Source organism: Somniosus microcephalus, chromosome 8 (genome assembly GCF_052327205.1).
Source record: "Somniosus microcephalus isolate GS21.2 chromosome 8, FLI_Smic_1.0, whole genome shotgun sequence".
In the NCBI taxonomy this organism is placed as follows: Eukaryota; Metazoa; Chordata; class Chondrichthyes; order Squaliformes; family Somniosidae; genus Somniosus; species Somniosus microcephalus.
Window position 1 is genome coordinate 16,462,616 of NC_140994.1, and position 14,412 is coordinate 16,477,027.

Consider the following 14,412-nt stretch of genomic DNA (forward strand, 5'->3'; position numbering starts at 1 on the left):
TGGAAAAACTCAGCAGGCCAGGCAACATCCGTGGAGAGAAAATAGAGTCAACGTTTCAGGTGAACCCTTTTTCAAAACTGGAAAGGAAATGAAATAGATCGAAGGCAGGGCTGCGATAGAACAAAAGAAGTAAAGAGACATTAAGAGGTATTCAAAACCAGACGAGATGGTGATAGGACAGTGGAGACATAAGACGGCTCAGATTAGGTGTGAAGTGTACTGGCAGGATGAGAGACAGCTGCCATGTGGGAGAGAGAAAAAAGGAAAGGGGGGGGGGGGGGGGGAGGGAAAACCCAAAACAAAGGGGTGGAAAAAAAAAAGTAAAAATGTAATAGGGGCCGAGGTTGTGATCTGAAATTGTTGAACTCGATATTGAGTCCGGAAGGCTGCAAAGTGCCTAACCGGAGGATGAGGTGCTGTTCCTCGAGTTTACGGTGAGCTTCCGTGGAACAATGCAAGAGGCCGAGGACGGTGAGGTCCGAGTGGGAATGGAGCGGTGAATTAAAGTGACAGGCGACCGGAAGCTCGGGGTCCCCCTTACGGACAGAACGGAGGTGTTCCGCAAAGCGGTCACCCAATCTGCGTTTGGTCTGCCCAATGTAGAGGAGACCGCATCATGAGCAGCGAATACAGCTGTGCTGTAACCATTGTGTGATTCAATACTCCAAAGTGACACTTTATACCCAGAACCGGGATTTCAGCCAGTGATAGCCGGTCAGTGCGGTGTGGGGAGATAGTTAGTGGGCCTGAACCCCAATATTGAGGCCTGGCAGTCAGCCTGCCTGGCCCTTAAAGGGGAAGGGCCAGCCGGCAGATTTTCTGTCGGCGGTTATTTATTTATTTTTGGTCTAAATGACGATATTCCTCTCTCTCTCTCTCTCTCCTACCGCCCGTACCTCGGAGCTGCGGGAGCCCTTCAGTATCTGCTTGGTGAGCGCGATCACGTCCGTGGTGCAGGTGGAGACTTTCTCCAACAGCAAACCTTTCACCGACTGGCCGAAGCGGGGCTGTGGCTCCGCCGCCGCCATCTTCCCCTCGCCGGCGGATGGTGGCTGAGCGAGGACATACAGGCCCGGCGCGCATGCGCACACTCACAATTGACGTTTCAAAATCGCCCCGGCCGAGGCTGCAACCCAAGGCGAAAGGCTGCCCTGGGGGAATATCTTAATGCATTTCCTGCTCTGGACACATTTAAACTGAGCAATTTTTTAAAAAAAAATCTGGCAATAACAAGAATTTAAATTTTGCATGTTTTAAAATTTTGCAGTAACAAGAATTAAATTTTTTGCATGTTTTAAAATTTTGCAATAAAAAGAATTTAAATTTTGCATTTTTTTAAAAACCTGGCAATAACAAGAACTTGATGTGACTTACTTCCCTTTGTAAAGTCGTAAATGAGGCTTTTCAAAATGTTTAACTTTTATTGCAAAGGAATGTAGAACAATCTGACAAAGTGTCTCTCAAGCAGTAAAAATGTGTTCGATGCAATTCTATCACTAGTTCATTAGAACATTTAGAATGAATGATCTCCCATTAATTCTTTTTAAAGTTCATTTTGCTGGATCCTTTGAAAGATGCACGGGGAAGCAGGATATAATGGGCCAGAATATAATATGGGGGCCCACACACTTCTAATCATCAGGCAGCATTCTATGGAGAGAGAAACAGAGTTAACGTTTCAGGTCGATGAGGTGTTTCTCTCTCTCTACGATGCTGCCTGACCTGCTGAGTGTTTCCAGCATTTTCTGTTTTTATTTCAGATTTCCAGCGTCCGTAGTATTTTGCTTTTGGTTACTTCTAATTGTTATTTTTGGTCGGTCAGGAGTTTTCATAAACATGAACCCATTACTGTGCTTAAAAGTCTCCAATGCAAACTACTGAAAAAATCCACAAAGTACTGCCCTGAAGCATCAGCCTGGATCATGTGCTCAAACCCATGACCTCTTGAGTCAAAGGCAAGAGTGCTAACAAATGAGCCAAACTGGCACTTTATACCTAGAACAAGGATTTTAGCCACTGATAACCGGTCAGTGTAGGGTGGGGCGATGCTGAGGAGTCGGAACCCCAATATTGAGGCCGAGGGACCGCCTGGGGTCAGGGAACCTGGCCCTTAAAGGGGAAGGGCCAGCAGGGAGACTTTCTGTCGGAGGTCACACAAGTGGATCTTCTGTTCGCATGATACAGACAGCACGCGCGCGCTCTCCGCAGGACACATCACACACAAGTCCAGAGAAGGGAAGCACAGGTTGGCAAAAGCCAAAATGTACAGATACTGCAAGAGTCTTGCCAGCGAAGAAAACACACACAGCTTAACAGTATAGGGCACTGACACTGGGTACTACTACAGCAGCGACTTGCATTTATGTACAAGCCTAACAGAGAAAAGTGTCCTAGGTGCTTCACAGATGTGTAAGGGAAATAAATGGTTGCCGAGCCAAAGGAGAAGAGATTATGCATAGATACATAAGAGTTACAACATGGAAACAGGCCATTCGGCCCAAACAATCCGTGTTGGTGTTTACCCTCCGTGCAAAGAGTCCTGATTGCATTTACCTGCCCGTTTCTCCTATCCCCTTAACCCCTTTTCCTTCATTCACCTATCCAATCTAATCTTGAATGTTGACATAGGGGGTGATTTTGCCAATGGGGAGCTTTTGGAGGCGGGACTCCCACTTGTCGGGTTTCAGTCCCGCCTCCATTGACTTCTAGCCAACCCACGCTATTTTCCCTTGATTGACCTCGTTAAGCCCGTCCAGCGGGTTTAGCAGGCCGATTAAGGGAAAGCCGGTTACAGAGAACGTCAACGTATGACATTTCATCTGTCAAAAATTTTTGACAGATGAATTGTCATCGTTTGACAGCTCTGTGAAGCTGTCAAACACTGACATTCTCTGTAGTTTGATGAGTTCTTGAATTCAAGACTCATCAAACCTCTTTCTTTTGCAGAAATTAGATGGTTGCTGCATTGGAGAATGCAACGGCCATCTGTCATCTCTGCCGCGGAGGTCCGAGACTCTCCGCATACCCACCGACTGAAGCCTGCAGGAAGAAACAAAGGTAAGTACACTTTTTCTAACACTTTGCACTTACCTCAGATACTCACCTCTCCACACTTGCACCCATCACTTACCTTCACAGCACACTTTTGCACCCCGCAGACCCAGTACTCGCCTCGCTGAGCTGGCGGGTTTTGGAGCCTTCAGGAAGCCCGCACTTGTGAGGGCAAAAAGGGGATAATCCTATTTTCTGCCTGTTAGTTGTTTCCAGTGGCAGAAGGGTCGGTAACCAGAGGGCACAGATTTAAGGTGATTGGCAAAAGAACCAGAGGTGACATGAGGAAATATTTTTTTACACAGCGAGTTGTTATGATCTGGAATGCACTGCCTGAAAGGGTGGTGGGAGCAGATTCATTTCAGAAGAGAATTGGATAAATTCTTGAAGAGAAAAAATTACAGGGCTATGGGGAAAGAGTGGGGGAGTGGGGTTAATTGGAGAGGTCTACCAAAGAGCAGGCACAGGCACGATGGGTCAAATGGCCTCCTTCTGTGCTGTATCATTGTGTCATTCTATGATTCTATCTCGTCACATAATCTGTTTTGTTCAAATGAAAAAAGACACAGTTTTTCAAGTCTTTCTGCGTATTTGTATTTCCTCATACCAGGCAGGGACCCAGTGAATCTGCATTTTACCTTCTCTACAGCCTCAATATGCACACGGTACTCGAACTGATTAGGAGGAGTGACCAAAAGCTTGGTCAAAGCATTGGGTTTTAAGGAGGCTCTTAAGGCGAGGGAGGTGGAAAGGTTTAGAGAGGGAATTCCAATACATGGGAGATGGGACCTAGGCAGCTGAAGGCACGGCCACTAATGGAGAGGGATGCACAAGAGGCTAGGGTCAGAGAAATGGAGAGGTCAGGGAGAAGGGGGTTGTCGGGCTGGAGGAGGCTAGAGAGAGATAGGGAGGGGCAAGGATATGGAGCGATTAAAGACAAGGATGAAAATTTTAAAATTTAAGTTCAATGCTTCCTGTTATTTCTCTGCAGTCTTATTAAGGGCACAATGTTGCCATTGTAAAGTGCTTTACAAGCCATTTTGCCATGTAACAACACACATGAGGGTGCAATGGCTAAATCAGCAATCCATTCATGTCATCACGTCACTGATTGTCTTTAAAAATCCGACTGTTACTAAGAACTAGAACAAAAAATATGTAAACCACATTTGAACATATAGGCCTAGAAATTGGTTCGTGCTGATATGAACTAGGTGCCGGGATCAATACCCCACCCAATACTGGGCCACGGGCTTCATTTACATCAGACCAGCGAGCTGCAGATGCCTGCTGGGCCTCCCCAGGCAGCTCACCGGCCAAGACCATTTGAATTTTTGAGCTGGTGCATCACCGGGAGAGAAATAAACATATATAGTGGTCCACGTGCGAATAATTAAAAAAAGATTTAAATCTAATGTATACTTCCTGGTTTTGACTCTGCCTGTCTCAGGGAGGATCCTTCAAGCTGATTGGTTAAAGAGACACGCTGCTGCTTGCCCTGCTCACATGCCACAGATGCCCTGTGGAGGACGCCGCGCTGGATCAGGCAGATGCCCCATGGCAGCAAGTTGGCACGCAAATGCCCGCAAAAGCTCTGTGGACAGCTGTAAGCTTAGTGAACAATGTTGTGTCGGTACCTTTCTACCTAGACACAATTAGAACTCAGAACCCAGAGATTCAAACATGAAGTGCTTTATTCGAAAGGAAAGGAAAGTTCTGGAGAGTTCCGAACAAAGAGAGCTAAACTTAACCAAGAGAACACCCAACCATTTATCTGCTGTGACAGCGCCACCACAGGTGGGAGGAGAACACACAATACATAACATATTCCTCCCCTCTTAAATGAAAGGTCCACATTATTCCTCAACAGGTAAGTTACTTTCAATGCACTCAACTAACCAAGGGTAGAGGTAGACTGCCTCAAACCCTGACTTTACCCTGGGGTTTATTCTGCTCCAGTCTTGTGGGTAAGTCACTAAGCCTACAGATCCAAGCGTCCTGGAGGCCGCCGCTCTCTGACAGGATACCGGCGGTCATCGCTGGCTTCCACAGCAGTAGGCATTGACACAGGCCTAGATAGAGAAGGTGCCTGTGTCAGTCGAAAGTCAGGAGTTTGCACAGGTGGAACAGTCTCTATGACTTCCTGTGTTGGAGGAGAGCACTGTGGCAAAGGATGTTGGTTTGCGGTATCATCCGGAAACAGTTCAGGCCAACCAGCCGTTGGAGCCTCTGTGGCTGTCTCTGCTCCTAGCAACAGTTGATCTGTGTGTCTTCTCCAGATGACGTCCTCAGCAGTCTCAACCGTGTAAGACACAGGGCCCATCTGCGCGATTGCCGTAGCAGGAGCCCATTTCGGTCCAGTGTTGTAGTTTCGAGCTAGGATGTGCTCTCCAGGGTGAAACCGTCTCTCCTTGGCTCTTTTCTCTCTCTTTTCAACTTGAGCTTGTTGTTGACAATGGGCAACCTGTTCTGTCCTTGGAGGTTTGAGTAAGTCAAAACTTGTCCGCAACTGCCTCTTCATCATGAGCGAAGCGGGGGAAGTTTTGGTTGTGGCATGCGGCTCGTTCCTGTAGGACAACAGGAAGCTGTTCAGACGTTGGTGGATTGAGCCCTGACCTTGCGATGCCTTCAAGGCATGCTTCAAAGTTTGCACGAACCTTTCTGCCTGGCCATTAGTAGAGGAATGATAGGGTGCAGACATGATGTGTTGGACACCATTCACATGCAGGAAGGTTGCAAACTCCTGTGATACAAATTGTGGACCGTTGTCACTTACGAGTTGTTCCGGTGAGCCATAACGGCTGAACATCTCACCAAGTTTCTCAATTGTTTTCTCTGCTGTGGTAGACCTCATCACAGCGACCTCTGGCCACTTGCTACGAGCGTCCACAACCACCATAAACATCTTCTCTTCAAAAGGACCGGCGAAGTCCACATGTACTCGCTGCCACACTTCTGCAGGCCAATCCCAGGGGTGTAGGGTTGCCAGCTGTGGAACATTCCGGACCCTTTGACATGGGGAACATGTTTTGGCTTTCTCCTCAATATTTCCATCGAGACCTGGCCACCAGAAGTAGCTTCTTGCCATTTCCTTCATCCGAACCATCCCACTGTGGCCTGTATGAAGTTGTTGCAGTATAGGTTCCCTCAGAGGTGGCGGAATGATGACACGGCGTCCCCAAAGAAGACAACCTGCCTGGACGGAGAGCTCATTTCTTTTTGAAACGTAAGGTTTCAAACTAGGAGAATCTCCGATAGCTCTCCCTCGAATGACATCGTCCATTACCTCAGACAGGACTGGATCGTTGCGGGTGTACCTTCGCACCTGAACTGCCGTGACAGGTGCTCCCTCCACTTGTCTAAAGTAGAAGATGTCTATCTGACGAGGCTCTGGGGGAGTAATAGGCAAGGGCAGCCTCGAGAGACCGTCTGCATTGCCGTGCAAGTCTGATTTGCGATATTTGATGTCGTATGTGTGTCCTGACAACAGTAAAGCCCACCTTTGCATCCTGCTTGCAGCAAGAGACGGAATTCCGGTGTGGGGCCCAAAGATTGAAGTCAATGGACGGTGGTCCGTCAGGAGTGTGAACCTTCTCCCAAACAGGTTTCGAATTCCAAAAATGATTCCCAAGGCCTCGCGCTCAATCTGTGCATAGTTACTCTCGGCCTTGTTCAAGGTGCGTGATGCGAAGGCGATAGGTTTCTCTTCACCAGAAGGCATGATGTGGGATATGACTGCTCCCACACCATATGGTGATGCATCACATGCTAGCTGCACGGGTAGCTTTGGGTCGAAGTGTGTCAGGACCTCCGACTTCAGCAATGCTTTCTTTGCTTGGGCGAAAGCTTCGTGTAAAGTCTGTGGGTTGTACGGTTAATAATGACACAGACTTCAGGAGTAACAAACAAACAGGTCTTTACTATTCGAAGGTCAGGGCGAATCTGCCCCAGCAAACCTGCCACAACACTTATATACTGGTGTGGTCACTATCGGTATTACAGTATACAGAAGCCAAACAAATAGTGCCACACCTAAAGTAGTTCTCTTAAAGGTGAACAGTTACATTCAATAGTTCCCTTAAAGGTAGACGGGTACATACACTACAATCCTCCCTTTTTAGCTTATTACTTACAGAGTCCCCGTTAAACATACATATCTTCAACTTCCTATAAAACAAATTACAGATATAATCTCGGTGGAGTCAATGTCATATAAAACAATTTACAGATATAATCTTGGTGGGAACAGTTCACAGGTTCAGTCTCTGCGGAAACAGTTCATAGATTCAGTCTCTGATCTTGACTCGTTCCAAACAACATCTCTTTGGTGTAGCCGGTTCACATGGCTAGCGTGACTCCTCCATAGCCTTTTTCTTGATGTAACAGCTTGAACTTTCGTCCTGTTGAACCAGCAGTGCGGACTTTTACAACCAACTGGCTGTCTTGATATTTTCCAGTTTTTCAACTAATTTAGTTCCTTTCGTAGTGTCCCGCCTGAGATGGTAGAAGTGCTAATATTTTAGACAGTTATTATCTTCTGCTTCTTCTTTTCCTTTTCTGCCTTTTTGACACTCTCGGAGCTCCTTTCTCAGCTGCCAGCTGTAGCGCCACCAACTCTCTATGTTCCTTAGACCTTAAGAGCTTCATCCGGATTTCAGCACTTTGGGAGTTTTCATCACAAACTGAGCAGACCAGATCCTCGTAATATTCAGTGTCACTCAACAGGTCATGGTAATATTCGGGGTCGTCCTGAGTTAGGCCAGTGAGAGGCCCTTCTACTTCCTTCTTATCCATCTGGACGTTAGCCAACGGTGGTTCCTTCCCTAACCATCTTTCTTGAAAAGACTTCTTCAAACATTCATATTCATTCCGCTCTTCCGGGGATGTCTGCCATTCCTTCACTACTGGCCTCATTTGTGAGTTCAATACCTTCCCTTCCATCGGGGATGTCGTTGTCAGGCTATTTAATCCTTCTACTGGAGTATCTGTTTCCACCCCCTTCTGTTCCCCTTGACGCAATTCAGCGTACTTTTGGCATCCTTGTAAAAGCTGTGTTGCCACCTCAGCTATCCCCGTGACTTTTGGAAGCTCCGAATTCTTTCCCTTTGAACCCTGAAACTCGTGTTCCCATTTTGGAGTCTTGTCCCTCAGCGTGTGTAAGAGTTGGCTGGCCGTTAACTCTTCTACGGGGACACTGTGGATTAGAGTCTTCTCCATTTCATCCACCTTTCCCTCCAATGTTTTCACCTTCCTTTCCTCCGGTACTTTGGTTTTAAGCGCTCGAAGAAGTTGCGCCTTGATGTTCTCTAACTCCTGTTCAGGGGCCATTCCTACAGTCTCTGTGATCCTTCCAGTTGCCTTTCCTTCCACTGCCCGGATTCCTAGTTGAATATGTTCTTCAAGTTGTTGAACCTCGGCCATTGCCGCCTCATATTTGTCCTGGGTTGCCTTCAATAATTTAATGAGTTCTTGGACATCTTGAATTTCATGTTCTGCTATGTCTTCCACCTCTAATTTTTCCTCGATGGATGGAATCTCTACCGATGAGTCTGTCTTGGCCTGGAGCTCCTCAAACATTTCCTGCAGCCTTTGTAATTCTCGCTCATGTTCAACCTTTAGCTGTTCAGATGCTTTCACTAAAACTAGCTTTTCGGAGGTTGCCGAGTTAACCCCTTCCAGGATTGTAGTCTGGGCCTGTTCATACTGTTCTTTCAACTTGTTACACTCTGCTTGCAACGAGTCGTAGAGATGAACTGGGATAAAATCCTGGCTTCCTGAAGATTCCTCTTCCTTTGGTTCGTTCTGTAAATATTCTAGTTCCTGAACAGCATCAGGGGAATGTGATTGGTGTTTGGCCACGATGGCTCTATGGTCGCTCTCTGCTTGAGCTAGCTGTCTCTGTTGTCTTTCCAGGTTCTCCCATTCGGTGTCCCAGAACTTTTCCATATTTTTCATCTCTTGTACGAGACGGTCACTCAACTGTTCTAATTGTTGTCGTACTTTGACATAAGTTTGAGTCCGAACTCGGTGTTCTTCCGTCGTGGATGAATCCTTTGCTTGAACAGGCTCAGAATTCTCTGTCAACCTGGAGTTCTGCTCTGCAGCTTTATTCTTCTTGGTAACATAAGTCCTTCTGCATGTCTTCGTTTCCTTCCCCATCATCGGCAAGTCCCTTTTAGCCTTGTCTTCCATATTTGAATTGGTCTTATCGTCATCCATTTCAGAATCTGAGCTGATAGCTTGCACCGAGTCCTCCCTCATTATGGCTTTTAGGTAGTGCCATTCCATATCTATTTTCTTAATCCACTCCCGTCCTAGAAGTGGTGGTCCTCCTTCAGGTAATACGTACAAGTTCATTCTTGGGTGTTCTTTACCCCTATCTCTCACCTTGACTCTTATTTTCCCCATGGGGTATACGTTATGCCCCGTGTATGTCTGTAATACGAACTTGGTATTTCTTAAAGGTATGTGAGAGAATAGCCGGTGGTAGTCCCTTCAGTTGATGACTGATAGAGCTGATCCAGTGTCCAGCTCCATCCTTACTTGGACTCCAGCTATTTTTAGTATGACCCAGATGGTTTGTAGATCCGTTTCTTTACCCACATTGTGGATTCTCAGACTACCCAGCTCCTGGTTGTTTGGGTCTGAGTCTGAATTCTGTTCGTCTGAACTCTTCTCAGCCACCTTGTGTACCTTGTTGTACTTTTCTTGTGGTGGCTTCCTTTGATTGTTGGTCTTCTTCCCTGACCGGCATACCTTCGCGATGTGACCCAGTTTGCCACATTTCCTACACTCTTGGTTCTTAAACCAGCATTGATTCTGGTCATGCGTTGTCTTCCCACAACGGTAGCATTTTGTTGTGCTTGAAGTAAGTTGGTCCACCCCGAGTGCCGCCGCCTTTAGTTGCATTTCCGCCGTTCCTTTCGCTGCGGCTTCGTGCGATGCAGCTATAAGGACAGCCCTGTCCAGTGTGAGGTCATTCTCTTCCAGTAGTCGCTTCTGCGTCCCTTCTTTGGACAATCCGCATACGAACTTGTCCCGCAGTGCTTCTGTCAGATTCCCTCCGAACTGGCAGTATTTCGCTAGCCTACGCAGTTCGACCAAGTATTCCGCATTGCTTTCGTCTTTCCTCTGCGTTCTTGCGTAGAATTTGAATCGTTCAGCCAGCATCAACGGTGTGGGGTTCAAGTGGTCCTTCAGCACAGCCACAATCTCTTCGAAGGTCTGATCCGCTGGTTTATCTGGTGCTATTAGATGCTTCAAGAGCCCGTATGTTTTTGCCCCCATCGAGTTTAGCAATGTTATCGCCTTGTCGTCTTCCTCTATTTTGTTGGCTTCGCAATAGATCTCTATGCGTTCCACGTACGTGGCCCAGTCTTCTATTTCAGAATTAAAGTCGTTAATATTCCCTCGCTTAGGCATCTTTCTTCCCTTGGGAGCAGCACCAGTATTTCTTTAAGTATTCTTATTTATTTGTTTATTTCTAAGATGGCGGTTTTCCCGCGAAATCGGCGGTTTCCCGCTCTTTCCTTCTCTCCCCGCCCACTTCAATGGCGGTATGTCAGTTAAGATGGCGGTTTTCCCGCGAAAATGGCGGTTTCCCGCTCTTCCTTTCTCTCCCCGCCCACTTCAATGGCGGTTTCCCGCTTCTGTCGTCTCCTCCGCCTAATGGCGGCTTCCCGCGTTTCTTCCTGGTGGAAGGGGTACGCTTTCCCCACGGCGGACAGGTTCAGCCGCTGGGCTGGCTCTCGCACAGCTCCCCTTACTCGGCTCTGTCTTTTCCTCCCGCCCGCACGGCTCTACCGGCGCTGGGTACACCCCGTTAACGGAGGACAGTTCAGCCGCTGGACTGGCTCTCGCGCAGTCTCTCTCTCCGTACCCGGCTCTGTCGCTCTCTCTCCCGCACGTTCGGTTCTACCGGCCCTGGGTACCCCGTTGGTGGAGAACAGTTCAGCCGCTGGACTGGCTCTCGCACAGTCTCTCTCCCCTTGCTCGGCTCTGTCTCTCTCTCCCACCCGCACGGTTCCTGTTCACCTCCCAGCCCTCTCGCAGACCGGTGTCTCCCTCCCCGGCTGCAGCTGGGTTTCTCTTCCCGCGCCTACTCCCAGTCTCAGCGCTTCGTGGCTGCGGCCGCTACCCGGCTTTTCCCGCCGATCGAGGTCCAACTGTCTCACGACGCCGTTGGACCCGACTTTCTGACCGGCTCCGTTCCCCCTCAACCGTGGTCGAGTGCGCAGCCCTTATCCTCCGGATATTCTCTACACCTTCCCCTACTCACAGTCTCCGCGGCCGCCTTGTTTCCAGCTGATCGGCTCACTCCGCACCGTGGTAGAAGGGTAGTCAGTGCCTGTTGCAGATGGAAGCTTTTGTTGCTAAAGTCTTCCTCCTTCCTCCTGCTGCAGCCTCGTGTTTTCTTTCAGCAGCACGACGAGGGCGGTTGCCTCTCTTCGACGCTCTTCGTTGCTTTGGTAGTCTTGCCGCAGGGTACGATCGGACTCGTCGCCACTGTAAAGTCTGTGGGTTGTACGGTTAATAACGACACAGACTTCAGGAGTAACAAACAAACAGGTCTTTACTATTCGAAGGTCAGGGCGAATCTGCCCCAGCAATCCTGCCACAACACTTATATACTGGTGTGGTCACTATCGGTATTACAGTATACAGAAGCCAAACAAATAGTGCCACACCTAAAGTAGTTCTCTTAAAGGTGAATGGTTACATTCAATAGTTCCCTTAAAGGTAGACGGGTACATACACTACACTTCGTTGCACAGTTCAGTCCATTTCCATGTTTTGCCTTGACATAGCAACTGATGTAACGGCTTCAGCAATGTTGCTAAGTCTGGAATAAACTTCCTATAGTGGTTAAGTAGCCCCAGAAATGAATGTAGCTGGCTCACATTCTGGGGTGCTGGGGCCTCCACGATCGCCTTGACCTTTGATGGCACCTTATGCAGGACTGTAGCATCAATCACATGCCCCAGGTACTCAACTGAAGACTGAAAGAATTCACATTTGTCTTTACGAACTCTGAGTCCGTACTCTTTCAGTCGTTGTAGTGTTGCATCCAAGTTCAGAAGATGATCCTCCTCATTTGTCCCAGTGACAAGGATGTTGTCCAGGTAGCACTGGACTCCTGGCAGTCCACTCAAAATCTGATCCATTGCCCTTTGGAATAGAGCAGGGGCCGACGTAATTCCAAACGGAAGGCGGCAGTACCTGTATAGCCCCTTGTGTGTCACAATTGTCAGCAGCTCCTTTGATTTGTCATCGACATGCATTTGTAGATAAGCCTGGCATAAGTCTATTTTGCTGAACTTTTGCCCTCCGGCCAGGCCCGTAAAAAGATCATCAATGAGGGGAAGAGGGTACTGTTCCACAGACAGCACTGGGTTAATAGTCACTTTAAAATCCCCGCAGATTCGAACAGATCCATCCTTTTTCAGGACAGGAACAATGGGTGTGGCCCATTTGCTCACGCTCACAGGCTTCAGGACTCCATTCTCGACTAAGGCCTCCAAGTTAGCCTCAACTTTTGGCCTAATTGTATAGGGTACAGGTCGGGCTTTGTGAAACTTCAGCTTGCTGTCAGGTTTAATGTCCAGTCTTACGCTGATCTTTTTCATGCTCCCAAGTTCCCCATTGAAGAGTTCTGCATGTTTGTTTAACACTGCAGTCAGACCTGACTCCCCTTTTGACATCATGCGGACTGCAGGCCAGTCCAGCGTGATTTTCTCTAGCCACGCACGTCCCAGTAGCGATGGGTAATTTCCCTTTACCACATATAGTGGCAGTTTCGCAGTCTGTCTGTTCAATTTAACTGTCACCTCAATGGCGCCTCTCATGGCCACAGGTTCGCCGGTATACGTCTTTAGCACAATGTTTGTTGGCTGAAGGGTAAGTTGCTTTAACATTTTGTTGTAGACAGTGACTGAAACAAGGAACACAGCCGCACCTGTGTCCACCTCCATCCGCACTGATTGTCCCTCCACCAGTGGTGACACCCAGTAGCCATTTGAACCACCTGCAACCGTCAGTATGTGCACCTCTTCCTCCTCAGAGGTGCCGCTCCCCTCTGTTTTGCTTGTTCCATCATACTGCACTGAATGAACACTCTTTTTCCTCTCTTGTCCAAATACAGACATTTTACTTTCATGCTTCCCAGCTCTGTCTGTTCTTTTTTTTACCTCTACAGGCGCGTTCAATGTGACCCTTTTTGCCACAATTTCGGCATTCCAGCTCCGTACACCAGCAGTCATTAGCGTGATGGCCCGTTTTCCCACAACGGTAACATGTGCCGTTCCGCGCACCTTTAGGCTCAGACGACACCTTGTGAACTCTCCCTGTTGAACTCAACTGGTGAGCCTCCTTTTCCGCCATCTCCATGGAGACACTAACTTCAATGGCCTTTTCAAGAGTAAGGTTGTCCTCAGTAAGAAGGCGCTTCTGTGTGGCTGCACTTTGCAGACCACACACAAGTCTGTCTCTAATGGTGTCATTCAGCACCTCCTTGAACTCGCAGTGTTCTGACAACCTTTTTAAAGCAGCAATAAACATTGTCACTGATTCCCCCTCCTCTTGATTCCATTTGTGAAATCTAAATCTCAGCAATAGCCAGAGGTTTTGGTGAAAAATGTGCTCCAAGAATTTCCACTAGTTGCTTATGTTTTAGTTCCTGGCTTATCTGGCTGCACAAGGCTGTGAAGTAAATTGAATGTCTTCGGCCCCATTACACTCAAAAAGGTAGGCACGACCTTTTCGTTTGCCACCACATTCACCAAAACAAAATAGTCAAAACGTTCCGTATAAGCGCTCCATTGCTCCACATTTTCATCAAAATCACCGATGTTTCCTAATATAGTAGCCATCTCATGTATCAAATTTTAATTTCTGTTTACTCACTGCACCCGTAACGTTAATGTGATGCTGCAATCTCTGTTCCGAGTGTTTTGTAGTCGAAAACAAGAAAGTTCCCACAACGCAGATTCATCCGATCCTCGTCGCCACTTTGTTGTGTTGGTACCTTTCTACCTAGACACAATTAGAACTCAGAACCCAGAGATTCAAACATGAAGTGCTTTATTCGAAAGGAAAGGAAAGTTCTGGAGAGTTCCGAACAAAGAGAGCTAAACTTAACCAAGAGAACACCCAACCATTTATCTGCTGTGACAGCGCCACCACAGGTGGGAGGAGAACACACAATACATAACAAACAACGAGCTTCATTTCTTCACCACCCCGCTAGATCCGGGCCATATAGTTTGCGTGCGAGCTTTTCCACTCCCAAAGTACTTATCGTACATAGATTTGACTTAAAACCTACTGACGTAAGGAAACTACTAGGCACTTGGTCTAAGCATT

At 47.7% G+C, this 14,412-nt stretch overlaps 1 protein-coding gene across 2 annotated transcripts in view; it reads right to left on the reverse strand.

Moving 5' to 3' along the window:
• borcs7 (BLOC-1 related complex subunit 7) overlaps positions 1-1,082 on the reverse strand; it is an 81,887-nt gene extending 80,805 nt beyond the window's left edge. Inside the window, exon 1 of one of the 2 annotated variants that reach the window (XM_085994288.1) lies at positions 897-1,082. In XM_085994288.1, coding sequence (XP_085850414.1) covers positions 897-1,028 — 132 coding nt within the window. In that variant the 5' untranslated portion in view covers positions 1,029-1,082. The remainder of the gene's footprint in view (positions 1-896) is intronic. The other variant, XM_085994287.1, reaches the window with a different exon arrangement.
• Positions 1,083-14,412: the final 13,330 nt, after the last annotated feature.